The sequence below is a fragment of the Lepisosteus platostomus genome, chromosome 19 (genome assembly GCF_059453375.1).
Source record: "Lepisosteus platostomus isolate fLepPlt1 chromosome 19, fLepPlt1.hap1, whole genome shotgun sequence".
NCBI classification, from domain to species: domain Eukaryota; kingdom Metazoa; phylum Chordata; class Actinopteri; order Semionotiformes; family Lepisosteidae; genus Lepisosteus; species Lepisosteus platostomus.
In genome coordinates this window covers 7071282-7089690 of record NC_142629.1, presented here as the reverse complement: position 1 = coordinate 7089690, position 18409 = coordinate 7071282, and the positions used below count along the sequence as shown (strand labels likewise).

Below are 18409 nucleotides of genomic sequence, written 5' to 3'. Positions count from 1 at the left end.
ACAGAGAGTCAGGACCTCATTTTTATGTCTCATCCGAAGGACGGACGTCTCATGATACCATTGACACCCAGAAGAAAAGCCGAGTTGTCCATTTTTCTAAATACAAGGCCCTATTTTGCTGTTCGCTCCAGTTGCAATTCATTTTTAATCAATTGTAGTTTTCATCGCTTCAGTGTGAATATTTTTGCTATTTTCCCATGGTGCTATGGAGAGGTAAAACAGAAGCCAAAAGTGACCCTTCTGATGATGAATTTGCAGCAGAAAAATCACCGCAATCAGTTTCAGTTTTTAAGATAATGAGATTGGTTTGCTGACCAAGGCCTTGATCTCTATGAAATCGGGAGCCTTACTTAACACTGGCTTTGGAAGCATGTCCCAAACTGACACGTGACACGTGTCCCATAGGAAGGGTTTTTCTGTTGTCATCACACCCTAGCCCTTGGCCAAGCACTAAAGAGGAGAACAGCCTTCAGTTGCTTCCCACGAGGCATTCAAAAAAAGAGAGAGACCTTATTTGTTAGGGAAGCAAAAATAAATAACTAAGTAATCAATAAACAAGTATTCATCAAGGTTGAACCTGACTTCAGGATGCCCACCTTGTGGCCTGATTTAATCAGATCTCAGAAGCTAAGCAAGACTAGGATGGGAGATCTCAGAGCACAATCATTTTGGTGCTGAGAATGGTGTGGTAGACCAGTAGGCGGTGGTCTTTCCTCTGGATCAGGATCTTCAATGCCACTGTGCCCCAGTTTGGTCACCAGGTACACTGTGGTGTAGAAGGTGCTGTCCTACACGTTTAACTGAGGTGCTCAGTAATTGGTCTTTAAATATCCAATAGCACCTGAGTAAGTAGCACCTGGTCCTAGAATCATGATTAAATTCCACGCTTGGCTTTCACAACCTGATCTCCAAAGTTCTCCATTAATTCAATTGGTGAGGTGATTCTTCACTGCTCTGTCTGAATTACAGTGTAGTGGGACACCTAATGCGTACACATCAGCCAAGTGGGAGGAGGGCTGCATTTCAGTGGTGGACGAACTGGGTCCCCTAAAAGTAAACCACCTTGGAGTTCTTCGTGAGCCTTTGTGGCTGCAGGTGGGTTCCCAGCATAGTTCGGCGGGCTGACCGATCATGTGCAGACAACAGAGGATCAGGTCTGCATTCTCACGGTGCTCAGTCTTCATCAGTAGTAGGAACAGTATCAGTAGGAACCTCCATCCTAAGTGGTTTTAACAGGGGTGTGTTGGCACCTGTGCTCGGTGAGGTCCATCATGTGGGGCAGTGCAAGTGCAATCTACAGTACCATGACTCCTGCTGCTGCTGTAGAAGCTGTTCAGGTGCTGTGTATGGTCTCCTTGGTGGCTGGGTTTCCCAAGGTCTTGTCCTGCAGAAATGCACTCAGATCTCCTTTTCTTTGAGTATCCGTTAAGCTCTCCATTCACATGTATTCTAAAACACACACCGTCCTTAGATGAGAGCTTGCTGCTGTTGCTCTTGATCCTAATGTGGAAGTACAAGAAGCACTTCTTCCCAAAAACTGTCTTGAAGATTTTTCCACGAGGAAGAAAACGGTAGTATTGCTGGTGAGTTAGCAGGGTTTAAAGTTCAGGCCTCAGAACATGATGCAAAGCAAAAAGGCCTCAGTAGGCACTTTTATTCGTTTTCCTAAACGAAAGAAAAGCAATTAGTGTGAATGTTAAGTTAAGCCAATTTAGATATATGAGTATAAACATGTGTATGTCACTTTTGCTCTGGAGTGAATATTTAGCCTCTCCAAAAGACCTGATATCCAAATACAGGACCATAGGACAGTCTTTCCAGATATTGTTTTCATAATTATAATAATTAGTACATTAATGTTCACATGGATCCTCACAGCTTAAAGACACAATTCTAACTACAGTATATTAGTCATCTTGGTGATGGGAGTTTTTCCTGCTTAGCTGATTGTTTTCCAACTGAAAATGAGACTCCTAATCTCAAAGGGGATTCCTGGTTACGCTGAAATAAATAATTGATCGTGAATTTGTTCGTGGAGGTGGCAGCAGAACTGAGATTGAATGTATCAAGGAATGGAGCGGCAGCCTATTACTTCAATTATTTATTAGTTCTTTTTGAGCAGGAAAGGCAAGTGCTCTGTCCCCGTGTGTCCATTTTCCATTTCTAAGGCACCAGCAGGTATTTTACCCTGGCACATTAGTCATTATTAAAAAAACAATTAAACAGCTAATGACATGTTGGATTATTAAAATATCATTACAGCATTTAGCCGTAACTAGTAGTCTCTCAGCAAATACTGGTTTCTCTTATTCTAATTGTGAAATCATTTCTGAAACAGCTATTAAAGAAAATTAAAATTCTCATCTGAACATACCATCAGATCGACATGCATTATTCAAATATCTCATTATGCAGCAATTTAAGTACAGTGCATCCAATATTCCAGAACATTATTACAAACCATAAACTAAAATACCCCCTTCTCTTGCACATAAGGTTTTCTCTCAACTTGTTCTTTCTTTTATGTCTCTCTACTGGAGACTGTGATAGGCACTGTGGGGCTCGCTGCTGAAAAAAAAAAAGCTATTTGTTATGCAGTTCCATCTCTGAGGCAGCTACTGCTAAGCACATTTTCCAAAAGTAAAAAAGTTTTTAACGAACTTAGGAAAAAAATGGTTTCTTGTATTTTAAGGAAAAAGATCAATATAATTACCAGCAGCCATATCACCCTGCAACTCACAACTGGCAGCTCATCAGGTGTGAGCCTGGTCAGTAGCTGGATGGGAGACCTGGGAAAAACTAAGGTTGCTGCTGGATGAGGTGTTAGTTTGGCCAGCAGGGGGGGCTCACCCTGTGGCCTATGTGGGTCCTAATGCCCCAGTATAGTGACAAGGACACTATACTGTAAAGAAGGTGCCGTCCTTCAGATGAGATGTAAAACCAAGGTCCTGACTCTCTTTGGTCATTAAAAATCCCAGGGTTTCTCGAAAAGAGTAGGGTTTTACTGCCCAAATTTCCCATTGGCCCTTACCAATCATGGCCTCCTAATAATCCCCATCTCTGAACTGGCTTCATCACTCTGTTCTCCTCCCCACTGATAGCTGGTGTGTGGTGAGCGTTCTAGTGTACTATAGCTGCCGTTGCATCATCCAGGTGGGGGCTGCACACTGGTGGTAGTGGAGGGGATTCCCCATTACCTGTAAAGAGCTTTGAGTGGAGTGTCCAGAAAAGCGCTATATAAGTGTAAGTAATTATTATATTATTAATTGCCCCTTTGTAAGCAGTTCTGTCTAAGACATAAATGAGGTTCATTGGAAAACTGCTTAGTAATTTTCATTTGCCATCACTTTTCTGGGCTGTTCTTGTGCCTTATCATTTGAGATTCACTGAATGCAGCTCCTGTATGTACACTAATAACCTTGCGATTTTATCTATTACAAAAAGGAGCAAGCAGATACTTTGATGAAGGTTTTCCTGAATTATCAGTCTTTGTTATTCAGGGTTTCTTCCTAAAACCAAATAATGTGAGAAAGCTCAATTCTAGGAGATGTTCTTTCCAGAAATGGTGTACTAATAAGCTATTTGTACTTCGACGGATCTATAGATTGTGAGTCAGACTGGAGTTTTTATATATATTAGTTTTGTTAGTTACATGGTATTTGCTGTACACCTGCGTTCTACTGTATGTATATTTGATAATTATTGTTTATGATATATGAAACAGGTCATATTAAATCTTTTTTTATTGAGAGTATCCTAATCCAGAAAGTTTAAAGTGACCTGTTTCTGCATGGACCAAACATTAAAACTACTTAAAGGCAGTCCCTTTTCCCCAGTCTCTTAATAACACTTTACCATGCTGGACTATACCTTGTAGCATAGGGTATTATTCGAGGTGGTGTGGTGGCTCTGTGGCTAAGGATCTATACCTGTGGCTGGAAGGTTGCCGGTTTGTATCCTGCGGCCGGCAGAGGAATCCTACTCTGTTGGGCCCCTGAGCAAGGCCCTTAACCCCAACTACTCCATGGGTGCTGTATAAATGGCTGACCCTGTGCTCTGACCCCAAGCTTCTCTCTCTCCCTGTCTGTGTGTCTCATGGAGAGCAAGTTGGGGTATGTGAAAAGACAAATTCCTGATACAAGAAATTGTATATGGCCAACAAAATGATTTTATCTTAATGTGCTGTCTTAGAATGATCAACCGCACAAGAGACACAGAATATTGCTTTAAACTGAGGAAGAATATCGTTGTGTTTTAATTGAAAACATCTATTTAGGAAGCAGGAACCAGCTTTTACTTGGTATATACAGTATGTAGTATGTCACTATATTCTGTACAAGAGTGCCACCTGCTGTAACTAATAGTTATAGACAATGTTATCATACAGCTACATTTGTACAGGTTATGCTTGGGAGTTATATGCATCTCCATTTCATGTCCTTCAGATACCCTTATAAACAGTAATAAATATTAATTTGGCTTTCTCCAGACAAATATCTTTCAGAATTCAATCAGGAAAAAGGTATTGAGGAAAGGAGTAAGCCAATGGCTGTCAACTAACCTCTGCAGTTTGCCACAGATGGATATCCTCTGTAGTTCCATAGAGTGCCATTAAAAGGAGGAATAAAAGAAACTGTGCTGATACAGTTTGTGTCACCAGAGTCCTCTCTATGGCATGTCAGGCAGTATGTTAAGAATGCAAAATGATGCCATGCCTCACTGCACTATAAATAAATGAACACCTAATGTATTTTGCAGATTATTTTTGTAGATTTGTTTTTACTGTTGTGCACCATTGCGAGTACAAGGGTGGTTCTCCGATTTGATTCTTTCTTTTGTCACCGTTTATGAAGTTATTCATTTGGCATAGCATGAACACTTTTTGACTGTGCCCCAAGAGCTCCCTGCAGTTTAATTTTCAGTACAATAAAGCCAAGTGGGTCCCATGGCCCTCCAAACAATCCTGCAGTCTGATGAGAGTAAAGGCTCAGGTACTGTGTTATAAAAGGTCTGCAACACTGGTAGCTGGTTAAAAACTATTGCTTCACTTCATGCATGGCTCTAGCATAACCAAGCTGCATATACTGGGGGCGGAGTGGTGGCTCTGTGCCTGTGGCTGGAAGGTTGCCAGTTCAAATCCCGCAGCCGGCAGAGGAATCCTACTCCGTTGGGCCCCTGAGCAAGGCCCTTAACCCCAGCTGCTCCAGGGGCGCTGTACAATGGCTGACCCTGTGCTCTGACCCCCAGCTTCTCTCCCTGTCTGTGTGTCTCATGGAGAGCAAGCTGGGGTATGTGAAAAGACAAATTCCTAATGCAAGAAATTGTAAAGGGTTAATAAAGTGATATTATTATTATTTTTATACAAAACCTGACCTCCTCTTTACTTTCATAATTCTGCTTTTTCAGATTTCCTATCATGGTTGCATCAAAGGTAACTTATTTATATTACGTAGTGTGCATTTGGAAAAAAATGTAGTGTTAAAAAAAAAGTTTGGTCATGGAGTTTCTGTGAAAATATTTTTTTCTTCTGGTTTAGTGAGAAAATGAGAAAAGAACTGCCTAGTTACCAACATAACAGCAGGCTAATAGGCACGAAAATTAACTGAACATGCCAAACAGGCAGAGACGTGCACTATTGTTGCCTAAAATGTTTTTTTATGTTTAACACGCCTCGAAAATACATACCATTTCTTAATTTAGGACAATTCCTCACTTTAACAGACGAGTTTGGATGGCAACAGGTAACTTGAAAGCATGTTCGAGATGATGTATGCAGTTTTTACACAGGTGCACTCTGGATTGAATAGCGTCTCTTGGGTGTCACACCAGCAGCTGAGCGAATATTTACAGAGACTGGAAAAATCTGCCACAATTTAATCAGCTGTATCACAAAGCAAAGACAATAGTATATTAGATTTGCTTTGTAAAAAGACAAACTTTTAACTAACCTGTCATTTTACATAATAATCCATTATACAGTATATCCATATATATTATTCATATTAATGTGGGATTTCATGATTTTGTTATAAACAGTATGTAGACAGAAGTTATTTCATAAACATGAATTTACCTTAAGACATGCTGTGCCTTATCCAACAGCATTAAGGTTAGTAAGGTTAGTAAATTGAAGTTAAATTAATAAAAAAAGGTTAGGTCTGAGGATCCCAACACAAACCACTAACTGTTCTCCCCCCTGCGCTCTGGCAACCGGTACCACACTATTAATAATAATAATAATTATTATTAATATAATAATAACACTATTAAAGCGCAGACCACTAGACTCAAGAACAGCTTCTATCCCGCTGCAGTACACATCCTCAACAGCTGACTGCAGTGCCTTAATACACATCTGCACTACACACTTTTTGCAGTCTTACCATGTTTTTATTTCTCACTACTACATGTTAATTATTCCTGTTGTTATTATTTCTTATGTTTGTAATGTACTGTCTACAATGTGTGGTGTTGTCTGTTGGACTGTGTATGTCCCAAGAGATCGGTTTGATTAAGAATTCCAATGTACGTGTACATATGGCAATAAACTACTCTACTCTCTACTCTAGTAAAAAAAAAGGTTGTGAAATAAGGTAGTATTAGGGCTGTATTTATGAGGTTGCAGGATCTTCTATTCCAGCTTTAAAGTTATGAAGCTATGCTGTAAAATGGATGGCTACATCAACACAAGTCATCGAATAATGATCGTGGGATTGTGGAGGTCCAGTTGTGTAGAAATTTAAATGAGGCATTAGTGTAAATGGCACAGCCCTTAAGATAATATCGAAATGAATACCTACCTTTTTTTACGTCTACCATACTTGGGCCCGGATGCAATTAAGTACAAAAGCCCCCCTCTTCCTTCTCCCTCTGCCAGTGCACACAGAGCAAGAGAGCATAATTCAAACGGGCTAACATATTGAACTTGATACTTAGTAACTAGTTATTTAGAAGTTTACGACTTGACTCGTCACAGCAAACCTAGCGATGATATCACTGAAATCCACCTGCCTTGCGGTTCTGTTCCCTATAGACAGCAAAGCCAGAGCTCACAGTCTTTCCTGCAACATGGTGGGCCTTAGATAAGTTTTGATCAATTTCAGTTTGCTAAACGAGCATTCAGCCCTGGTGACAGCACCTGGAATTGTTAAAAACACTTGACATGCTATCACTGTGCCTGGCAACGCAGATTTCATCTTTGTTGACCAAATACTGCAGCGCTTCAACAAAGAGAAACTGAGACAGAAACTTTAATTCAGTTGCCAAATCTTCGCCATGAATGTCTCCTAAATACAAGGCAAGTTCGTTGCAGGCTTCAGTTTAATTATCTCCGGTATTTTTTTGTCAAACAAAATGCCCAAAAGACGGCTGAATTCGCTCAAGAAAGAAAAAAGGTTCTTCTGTCTGACTGACGAGGGTCCAGTAAGCAATTGAATTTTTTTCCTCCGAAATTGTCTTTTGTGTTCTTTGCGTTTCTCGCTACCCGACTTATGTTTCTGGATCGCTTTCAGGTTGCACACTAACGAACATAGTTTAGCCAAATGTAAGCTCGTCTGTTGCTCAGTCTTACAGGAGAGCTGGATAACGCGACCTGTTCCACATGTTTTGGGATGAACGCGCCAATGACCAATTGCAAAGCATCCGCACAGCGGTGTTTTCCAACAGATCAGTGTTTTATTTTAAAATATGCCAGACTAATATCGCTGTTGGATAATACACTGCAATCCCTGCCCCTGACATACAAACTCTCATTTTACAGATGGTCTTTTCTAAAAAAAAAGGCTGTCATTTTAATGATGTTAGCAATGTCTCCCCCGCCCCCGTTAGATCTGGGCCCGGATGCAGATACACTCATTGCACCCCCTGTAGCGCCGACCCTGGGTATCATCTCATTAGTTCAGGAATACTTTACAATTTGAGAGTACCCCAAATCTCAGATTTTACAGTCACTTTTTAACGTGCAGAGAAACTATCATTATCCTGACTCACGTATAGATATTCCAAACACCGTCGCCCTCCGGTGATTTAGAAAATTAAACGAGACATACTGTATGTAGAAAAGTATGTGTTTATTACTCATGAACACCGACATTCGGTCTGTACTGGTAAAGGGATACGATGATTCCTGGCCGTAGCCTGTCATGTTGATGAGTCCTCTCGGCCATCACTGGTGAGAAACATCGGTAGTTGAGGATGCAAATACGAATCAGCCCAGAATGCACATCGGCAGCACAGCAGTTTACAGCTGTTTCAGGCCCCTGACGAAATAAAATCTTTGATCTGCCCCACCCCTTGCGCATTGCAAACAAACAGACTGATTTCCACTAGATATAGAAGCAAGAAGAATCTAAAAACACAAAAGACCAGCCATCAAGCACTGGATTTGCAAATTTTGCCTCTGGCAGGTGGGATTAATTTAATCCACTGTCTTTGGCTCAGTGGAATACTCACAAAATCATTTTAAAAAAACAGGTTGGGGAGACATGTTCTGAAGAATCTCTAGAACTTAACAGCCAAAAGAGCAAAGCATTGTGGGAACACAATGAAGGTGGTCAGGTCACATGACACCACACACAGCACAGACAGTGACCTCTCGAACAGGCGTCATGAAAAAACAATGGCATCGTCACCAAATACAGCCCATGGCAACAGAGTGAAACACTGGCAGCACAGCAAAGCAGAAATAGGACGGGCGCTCCCTTCTTTTACCCCTGGGTGGTACACTTTGGCTCAACAATAAAAGAGTTCAGATTAGCTCCCAATAAGCCAGCGGTGGGGATGAGTGGTGTTTCTGGAGTTTCCTGGATTGCCCCCTCACGCCAGAAATGGATGAACAGCAAGGGACTTTTTTGTTTTCCGTTGGTTTGGTATTGACCGGCGTTTCCTGACTAGCTCGGAGCAGCTGCCAGTTCAGTAACCGGAGGTGAAGGAGTTGTTGGCACTGTCCGAGTTAAAGCAGGAGCTGTGTGAGGTGAGGTTGTAGGCGAAATAGGCCACCGCAGAGCCCAGCATCAGCCCCGTCATGTAGGAGACTGTCATCGTGTTTCCTGACGAGAAACCAGAAGGGGCTCAGTGATCCATGAACCCTGAGACTCCTATTCATGCCAATTAAGGCGGACAAGCTAAAGAATGCAGACTGCACTTTGCCTATTACAAAAACAAAAACCCAAATGTGTGGTAAAATAGTTTTTTTGGAGTGGGTGTTATGAAGGACCACTGTGCAACGACATGAAATAGGTATTATTCAACATATTTCAACAACCATAATGTAAAGCTGTTTCTATGAAAACATGTGTGCCATGTGCATGAGTATGTGTTTGAATGACAGGATAGATTTCTTCACAGCCTAGACAGATCTGTGGAAAGATCTTCACGAACGCTGACACTTGATGTCCTACATCCACGATAAAAAGTCATAGAAAAAACAGCTCACAACGCAGATTAATCAGGAAAATATTCAGCATAAAACAAGTGTGGGAATTTCCTTCCTTAAGACTGATAATCCTGCTTAAATGATGTGACCTGGATCCAGCCTAAAGTTTAAAATGCATTTATCTTCATGATAATGTGGACAGTGGAAAAAATGCGTCCCGAGACCCACCTGCCAGTTCTCTCTGCTCCGGAATGACTTTCCCTGCTGCCTGGATCATGGGCACACTGCCAAAGTAGCCATTGCTGATGCCCATGAGAAGGGAGAACACACAGGGCCAGGCAGGATGAGTGAAAGCGGGCTTGCTGGTGGGGTAGACGCACATGACGAAGAGGGGGATGAAGACCACTCGAATACAGGAGAACAGAAGCAGGCGACTACCATTCCAGTCATAGGGCAACGCTGCCAGGATCTGCAGGAAACACACATACCAGGACTGAGAATCAAGGTCTACTTCTGTAGCACTGAAAACAACCAATCCTCTGTTGCTCGTAACACCCAGGTCCAAAACATTCAGACTATATTGCACCTTCTATCTGCCTTTACTAATCCTTGTCATTTTAAACTACAAACAAGCAGCTCCCTCTCTCTGACTTTTCCACACTCTATTACCTTTTACCTATTACCTTGCACTGCAGAAACCTGTGTTTTTCCAGATCAGCGTTAAATCATCCCGACTTTGGATGCTATTTTTTTTTGTAATCTGGTGCAAAATATTTACCTTTTTGTAGCCATGTCAGCTTGATGTAAATGTCTGAACATTAATCTATGTGTGGACCCCCTTTTCCATTTTTTTGTCAATGTTATTTATTCATCAGTTATAAACTGAATTGAAATGTGTTTGTAACTTGATTCTGTCAACCTTAAACTATTACTTTTCTGGATGCTTACCATACCCCACAGATCAGATCAAAATTTAGTTGCCCTCTTTATGTCATTTCATTTTATGCTATTTTTTTCAAATGTGGAAAATGACAGGTCTGAAAAGCAGGTTGATTGAGATCTCCTGTTCCAAATGTTTGAAAGAAAACCTATATTTTCTGTTTGTCCAGCTGTCTCCCCTATGGCAGGGGAAATAGTGAAATACAAACCAAAGGACACAGGTAGAAACTATATGGAAGACCATCCAAATCCAAGAACAGTAGAACTTCTTTACCTAAAGAGTTTTAAGACTACGCTCATCCAACAGTTGTTGAGGCCAGTAACTTGGCTTTGCTTAAAACACTACTGGACAAGATCGTCAGACTGATTAGCTACTAACTACCAAACGGACTAGATGGGCTCTCTCTCATTTTTCTTGCATTCAAATGAAACTTACTTTGCCAACAAAGTCAGACATGTTGAAGATAGCCATAATCAGGATTGGAAGCCACTCGCCGAGGGTGTGATTGCGAATCTCGGACTCCAGGCCAGGGAACAGGCAGAGGGTGATGAAGTAAGTCACCCCGATGGACAACATGTAGGTCCAGATCACCCGGGAAACAATATAGCGATGCAGGATCATGTCTGCAGGACAGGCAGGAGTTGATGGAACTGTTTTTACACACAGGTGTTCATAATAATCAATCCCTTACACTTCTATAGCACTTTTCTGGACACTCCCCTCAAAAATCTTTACAGGTAATGGGGACTCCCCTCCACCATCACCAACCTGGAAGCTGCGATGGCAGCCATAGTGTCACACCCGCTGCTAATCGGAATCCTCCACACAAGTGGTCTCACCCCAATCAAGCACCAGCCGGAGGCAATCCCCGCAAACGCCGCCGATCTATCCCTTCATCCAATCGGAGCGCTTCACTTGTTAACACACCCTCCACTTCCAAACATACTTAAGCCTCCTCAGTTTCACTGAACGTTGTTCAGTGTTGTTAGCGTCCTCGGAACTGCTTGCCTCACATTTATAACTACTGTACTTGTTCTTGGTTTTTGGATACTCGAACCCGGAACTCACCTTTGACCTCCATCTCGCCTAGCGTTTTGGATTTGTCTGCCTTCTCCTCCTGGATTATCTTTGGTATCAAACCCAGAACTCGTCCTTGACTACGCCTCCGCCTCACGTTTTGGATTTACCTTTAATCTCTCCTGACTCGCCTCCACAACTCTGCACAGGGTCCATCATTCAATCTACACCATGCAGCGTTACACATAGTGCTCCAGTCGCTCACCACACACCAGCTATCAGTGGGGAGGAGAACAGAGTGAGGAAGCCAGTTCGGAGATGGGGATTATTAGGAGGCCATGATTGGTAAGGGCCAATGGGAAATTTGGCCAGGATGTCAGGGTAACACCCCTACTCTTTTGGAGAAACACCACGGGATTTTTAATGGTTTTACATCTCATCTGCAGGATGGTGCCTTTTTACATTATTGTGTCCCCTGTCACTATACTGGAACATTAGAGCCCACACAGACTGCAGAGTGAGCGCCCCCTACAGGCCCCACTAATACCTCTTCCGGCAGCAACCTTAGTTTTTCCAAGGACGTCTCCCATCCAGGTACTGGCTAGGCTCACATCTGCTGAGCTTTATTAGGCTGCCAGTTGTGAGTTGCAGAATATGTGACATGGCTGCTGGTGTTCAAGTATGAAGAAAGATATGCCCTTCAACCCAGCTCTATTCTTTCACTCTCATTTGCCATTTTTCTAGGCCAAATATCATATTTCAGTACATTTCAGTAAACACTTTGAAGCAAAAGCTTTTCCTACTAGAGATTGTTCATTTTATGCACAACAGTACAATAGTTTTGATACGTCTTTCTGTTGGGTGTGGCATTTGTTCTAGAATTGTCATTTGTATTGTTTTATTATTATTGTATTTTACACATCCGAAGAAGACTCCACAGCCATTGTTTTTCCTTTCTTCTCTTTCCAGCATGGAATAAACCTTTGCAGCCTATGCGTGCTGATGCAGCTACCTACTTGTAGTATTTTATTATTACTGGTTTCAGGTGACATCACTAAGACATGTTGCTGTCCTCTGTTCATGAACCTGGAAGAGCATCCAGTGAATTCTCTGCAAATCTCCAAACCAGCTGGACACATTTTTTAAATCTGTGGCCTTTGTTCAAACCAGTCTTAGACAGAAGTCAATTTAGTACCATTTCTATCCTTTCAGAAAGCCAGAAAGGAAAGGAGAGGTCAGTCCAGTTGTTAAGTGTGGTCCTTCCAAGACAAGAAGGACCTTGAAAATAATCTAATGTAATCTAAGACCTCAAAGGAATGCCATTTCATTGTTTTTTTTTCCCATTTGGATAAAATAAACACAAGTTAATTAAAAAGTTAGTTTTAGGTAGAGGAGAAGTCCCCTACAGTCTCCAGTGTGTATCAAAACATCCTCACTCCCCACCTCACCACAACCCCCGAATTCAACTTCCTTACCTCTTATGCTAGGCCAGCTCCTCTTTATTTTCGGCTTGGGCACATCAAATCGCACATACGTTCCACTGCCTGCAAATTCTGCTTCTGTTCCAGCTTCAGTCGGAGAGACGCCTATCAGTCCATTGTCCTTAGGTGCAGAAGATGACACAGAACATGCCAGACTCTAATGATCAACCCTCTGAAATGTCTGTATCACCCAATGCCCATCCTATATCTACTGGTTAGATATCCACATGCATGAAGTGGCCACAATTTCATCTTTATCATAGGTTCTTATGAATAAGAACCTAACTGGCCTTGAAATGGTTTGGTTTTCAAAATAGCCATGGCTTGAGGGGAGCTGACACCAGCAGTGGCTGAACCCTATGATCTCAAGCTCTTCCACAGTACGGCTTTATAGCATCTGTTCCCCTTTTAAAATCTCATTTTAAACTCTCTCATGGAAAGCAAAGGCTTTGTTTTCTTCTTTGCTGAACTGTGTTGGCTGTCTGTTTGAAACAAGTAGAGGGGATCTTTGCTGGAAAATTGTTTGTGGGAAAACACCCTTGGGCATTCATCTTTATGCATAAAGGATAGAGACACCCATCTTGGTGACTGAATGCCAGCTGTATCTTTGCAATAATTAGTTTTGGTTTATCAGCATTTTCCAGTTATTAAATATCAATGTATTAGGATGGAAAATGCATCTAACTACTGCAAGAATAAATATTTTTAATATATCAGCTCATACAAGATAACATCATGTTTGAATTTCATTCTATTTCTATAAATAGTAAGCAAATTGATAGCAAAGTATCAACAATACCATGCTATAAAGGAGATAAGCGAGTTTCTGGTTTCTCAGACAACACCTGTTTAACATGCTGCCTGTCAAGGACCCCCCCTCAGTCAAAACCCATTACTTTGCTCCAAGGAGTTTTCATTTATTATTTAAAATGTACTGTGTCTGCCTGGCACATTGGGTTCTAAGCCATGTTTACATTTATAACCTTCTACAACTCAGATAAAATACATTTATGAGGTCCAGTCAAGCAATCTTGCTGTAAAACACAATAACTCACATACACAGAAGCACTACAAGGTAAACACAAATATGGTCCGTACAAAAGTGCTCTCGTGAATTGTTTCGCAATACAAATCATTTGAAGGTGTATTTTAAATATCACAAAGCAGGAGAGTTCGAATGGCTTTCTCAAAAATAGTAAACATGCCCTGCGGTTAGAACATTATCTAAAACGACAGGATACTAAATGCATTTAATGATTTCTGAGTTTTGTTTTCTTCTGTTCTCACCCCAAGGGGTAAACAATTTCCAGTGAAAAATGACATTAATTGGTTCCAGTAATCTATACTCCATTACCTATGGATCAGATTAACAAAAGTGCTCAGTTTGAGAGAGTTAATGATTTATCAACATTTATTGCATCAGAGGTTTAAGTCCTAGTCAGGGAGAGGATATTAAATTCTTAACTTTAATCATGCATTCTCACAGAGTCTTTTAGGAGTCTTTCTGACTGCAGAAATTAAGCTCCAGCATTTTAACTGTCACTTTTGGCAAGAGCTGGCTCCCACGCTGAATTGTAACCAACCTCTCAACTGTTTGGCAACATTTAAAAGATTGTCTGCTTGAAGCACAGAACAAATCAATCTACAGCAAAATAAATGTTAGAAAAGCACGGGCCCAAATGGTTTAATAAATCAATTCAGAACAAAGGATCATCATTTTTTTTCTACTACTAAAACTATAAATATAAAATGAGTCGGGAGGCACAGTGATTGGCATTGAAGCCTCACAGCAGGGGGCCCTGGATTCAATACTGGAACTGGATCTGAGTTTGTATTTTCTCCCTGTGTTCAAGTGGGTTTCCTTTGGGTGCTCCAATCTCCTCTCACAGTCCATAGACATACTGGTAGAGGAATTGGCTTCCAGGAAAACTGGCCCTGCTGTGAGTGTGTGCTTGTCCATCTCTGTCTGTGCCCGGTGATGTTGACTGGTGTCCTGACCCGAGTGTATCCTGCCCTGCACCTGTCGCTTGCTGGGATAGACTGACTCCTCAGCGAAACTGTGTTGAATGAAGCAGTTATGAAAAGGAAGGATAGATAAAATGAGTGAAAAAAGAACAGCACTCAGCTGAAGAAATGCAGTGGTGTAAAATGCAGAAACAGGTAAAAAGGGGTAGTACAGACCCCAGTAAGTAAAATTGCATTGCAATAAAATAATATTGCAATGGAGGATAAAACACAGTAAACTCTCGCTTTATTGGCCTAATAGCAGTAAAACGGTGTCCGTTATTTACGAATGACTGCTGAATCACAAATTACTTTTTCCCAGCCCCAAAACACACTATTACAGTATATGAGAAATATATACAGTAAGTATACTATATATGCTTTCTGGATCTTTTTACTTATTTTTTAAAAGGTTCAATCAATGCAGGCAATGAAAAATTGTTCCTTTGCCTTTTTTTTTAAATCAGAAATATACAAGCTTTTTATTTTGTGTGTCGTAAATAAACTGCATAAAATTTGTTAAAGCATAAGAAACACAAGCACCCACCGCAAGCAACTGACCTACTCTTATAGGAAATCATTAATATTCCTGAAGTTTTACCTATGTAGTATTCGTTTTTTAACTAGTTTTATTGTTTGTGGATTTCCCTGTTATTGTGGGGAAAGTCCAGTATTTTTCTGATTTTTACAAACAAAATTTCTCTCTAGCAGTCTGCAAATCTGAAGTCCATTAAAGTGAAGTTAAATCGAGGGATTACTGCAAACCTAAGTACAGTATTATTAACAGGAAAAAAAGGAGCAGTTTCTCTGTCATAAAAATGCAAAGCATCAGACAGTGAAAGAGAAATAATAGATGAAATTATTTGCAGGGACAATGTCAACCCATTGCACATTGCCATCACTGAGAGTGAAACACAAACCAGAGGACACGTGTGTAAAAAACAGCAAAGCGTGTTTATAACTAAGACCAGAAGACACAAGGAGTTGTGGGAGTCTGAAACAAACTAACAGGTCATGTTGTCACAGCCAACATCTGGGCATATCGCTAAAATATTAGCAATCTACAGCAGATCCTCAGAATGGCTTCCTCTCATATGTAACCCTTAGGTTTTATCGTCTCACCTTTTATTTTGTAAAGAAAATCTAAAACCCATTTTAAAATGTATTTTTGAAACAACAACTGATTTTGCCATCATATCAAGTGCCAGAAACGAAGAAATGTAGCTAAACTGTTGTTGTAAATTGCCGCACACTACCCAGCTGAAATATTCAAAGCATAATCATTCTTGGAAGTGGAATGCAAACTTAACTCCATTTTTAAGAAGAAATCTTTCATGCCTGTGTGTTGGGAGCCCATCTCTGAAATATGACAGGCTGTTCCACAGTGACTGTAAATAACCAGGCTTTTGCTGAGGCAGCTTTACACCAATACAGCCCTAATATATTGTAGATAAAGGATGAAAATTGATGTGTTTTCCTTCAGAGATGAATGATAAGGGAGGGAGGGAGCGAACAACTTGCAGATGACCTTTAAGCTAATCGCACAGTCACAAACCCTGCGTCATTATGTCATTACTGTGATGCAGGAGTCTGGAGAAGTAACCACTTAGCTGGTGTTCCTGTGGTAGATACACTTTCCTGTGTGTCTAATTTCACGATAAATAATGCCTGAAGGGTCTTCAGGTTTACAATGGGCTCCTTTGTTGTGCCTTCTGAGAAGCAAGATCAAGCCTACATTTGCTTGTTTTCTTTTCTACTTGTGATGTTCTGTTGTGCCTGCCCTCTAGCAATCAGTGTGAAGGATCTTTAAAGAAGACATTGCAACAGAACTTCCCACTATCTGGTTTGTAACCCTCCTCCCTCCAATCTGCACATGAAAGATAGAGAGGAAAGTGCTGAGGCTACAAGTATGTCTGAACAGGCCAAACAATTGATCTGAGTTATTGATCTCTTGAAGGCTGAGTTTAACCCAACCACTATAATTTGTTATCGCAAACTTTTTCAAACTAACTTTAAGGATGCTATATTGGATTGACAAATTTCAAATCTTTATATCCACCAACATTTTTCCTGTACATTGTAGCACCCCTGGTGCTGAGCTCCCCACAGACGCAGGGCTATAATTTCCCTGTACTCTACAGAAAAAAAAAAAACTTACAAATCTTACTTCCTCTGTGATGACGTCGTGGTGCACACGGTACCCTGTGCCGGGATCAGTGTGACCCTTGACCTCCGCGAGCCCCCGCTTGGCTCGGCTAGTGAAGTAGTGCACGAAGCGGGTCCTCCTCACCAGCAGGTGGAGTATGAAGCACATCAGCTCGATGCTGATGGAGATGAAGAAGAAAATGATGGTATTTTTCTTCTCGTCTGAGATCAGAAGCTTGGTGAAGATTCGGCTCAGTGAAATGATCACTCCAGCTGTGCCTGAAGGCAGAGAACACAACAAGATCAAACAACACTGTGTCCACCTCACAGACACACTCAAAATTAATTCTCAACCTGGCAACACGCTCTGTAGACACTTTGCTCAATAAAATAATGCTAAACTGCTTTAAATACACTATTATAATGCAGAGCACTTTATGTCATCCATCAATGCTTACCTTTATTTTTAAATGCATTTTTATTATTATAATAACTTTAAAGGCAAAAAGTGAGCTAAGAATAACATTTTCACGATGAGAATGAAATGAGAAGTCAAAACCTGTTCTCTGAGAAACCCTGTGCTCTGCCTGAGAAAACCGGGGCTAAATCTTAGAAAACTGGGACTTGAGATAATTGGGGCACTGTCAGCTCTGTCTATACTTTGCACTCTGGAGTTAAATTCTTCTGCAGTTCAATGGCTCAATGAAATAGTCAAGTCAGTTCATTGTGAGGTATCATTCTCTTTCCTAATGTGTTCTGAAATTGGTCCAGTCAGCAGCATGGCTTCCTCGGCAACCAGGTAACAACTGCAGGACCTATTAATAAAAGTCCATGTTGTTGGAAGCCGTTCATTTCCAAAAGCCAGTCCAAGAGAATATTATTTCTCTGAACATGCTGTGAAGCCGTTTTTGAAAACTAATTCAACTAATTTGAATGCATCACAGCTATTAGATCTGACAGGCAGCCCAGCACAGATATTTGACAATCATTTCATTCCGTTTTCTCCCGCGTCCAGATCTGCTAATAAACTTGCTAAACTGGCCTCATTTGCCATGACAGCAATTCACATGACTCCAATATCTTGATTGAACTTAAATGACCAATTTCAGAAAAACTGCAATTGTATTCTTTTCTATTCATGTCATAAAATCATTCTAAAATTGTACCCTGTGTCTGCTTTCCCTTTAGTTTTTGGCACTTAAGAGCTATTAAGGGAGGAACAAGTAGGTCACATTCATTCTGTTATTAACATTTAAGCAGTTGTTGTGACTTGAAAAGATCTGAAAGGCATTTACTTACTCTCACCAGTCATCACCCCTTGTGTGTATCGCTTGGGAAGCATCCCAGTGTAACCATAGAAACTGGACTGTTGAACTGAAAATGAGACATTTAGGAGAAACTTTTAAGGCTATGTCAGCAGAAATACAATTTCTAATTACTAATTAATAT

General features: G+C 40.9%; 1 protein-coding gene across 2 annotated transcripts in view; it reads right to left on the bottom strand.

The window, feature by feature from the left end:
- Positions 1-8048: 8048 nt before the first annotated feature.
- slc29a4a (solute carrier family 29 member 4a) overlaps positions 8049-18409 on the bottom strand; it is a 28780-nt gene continuing 18419 nt past the window's right edge. Inside the window, exons 6-11 of one of the 2 annotated variants that reach the window (XM_088612502.1) lie at positions 18260-18334; positions 16974-17239; positions 12806-12932; positions 10749-10936; positions 9602-9842; positions 8049-9047 (exon numbers count right to left, since the gene is read on the bottom strand). In XM_088612502.1, coding sequence (XP_088468628.1) covers positions 8911-9047; positions 9602-9842; positions 10749-10936; positions 12806-12932; positions 16974-17239; positions 18260-18334 — 1034 coding nt within the window. In that variant the 3' untranslated portion in view covers positions 8049-8910. The remainder of the gene's footprint in view (positions 9048-9601; positions 9843-10748; positions 10937-12805; positions 12933-16973; positions 17240-18259; positions 18335-18409) is intronic. The other variant, XM_088612503.1, reaches the window with a different exon arrangement.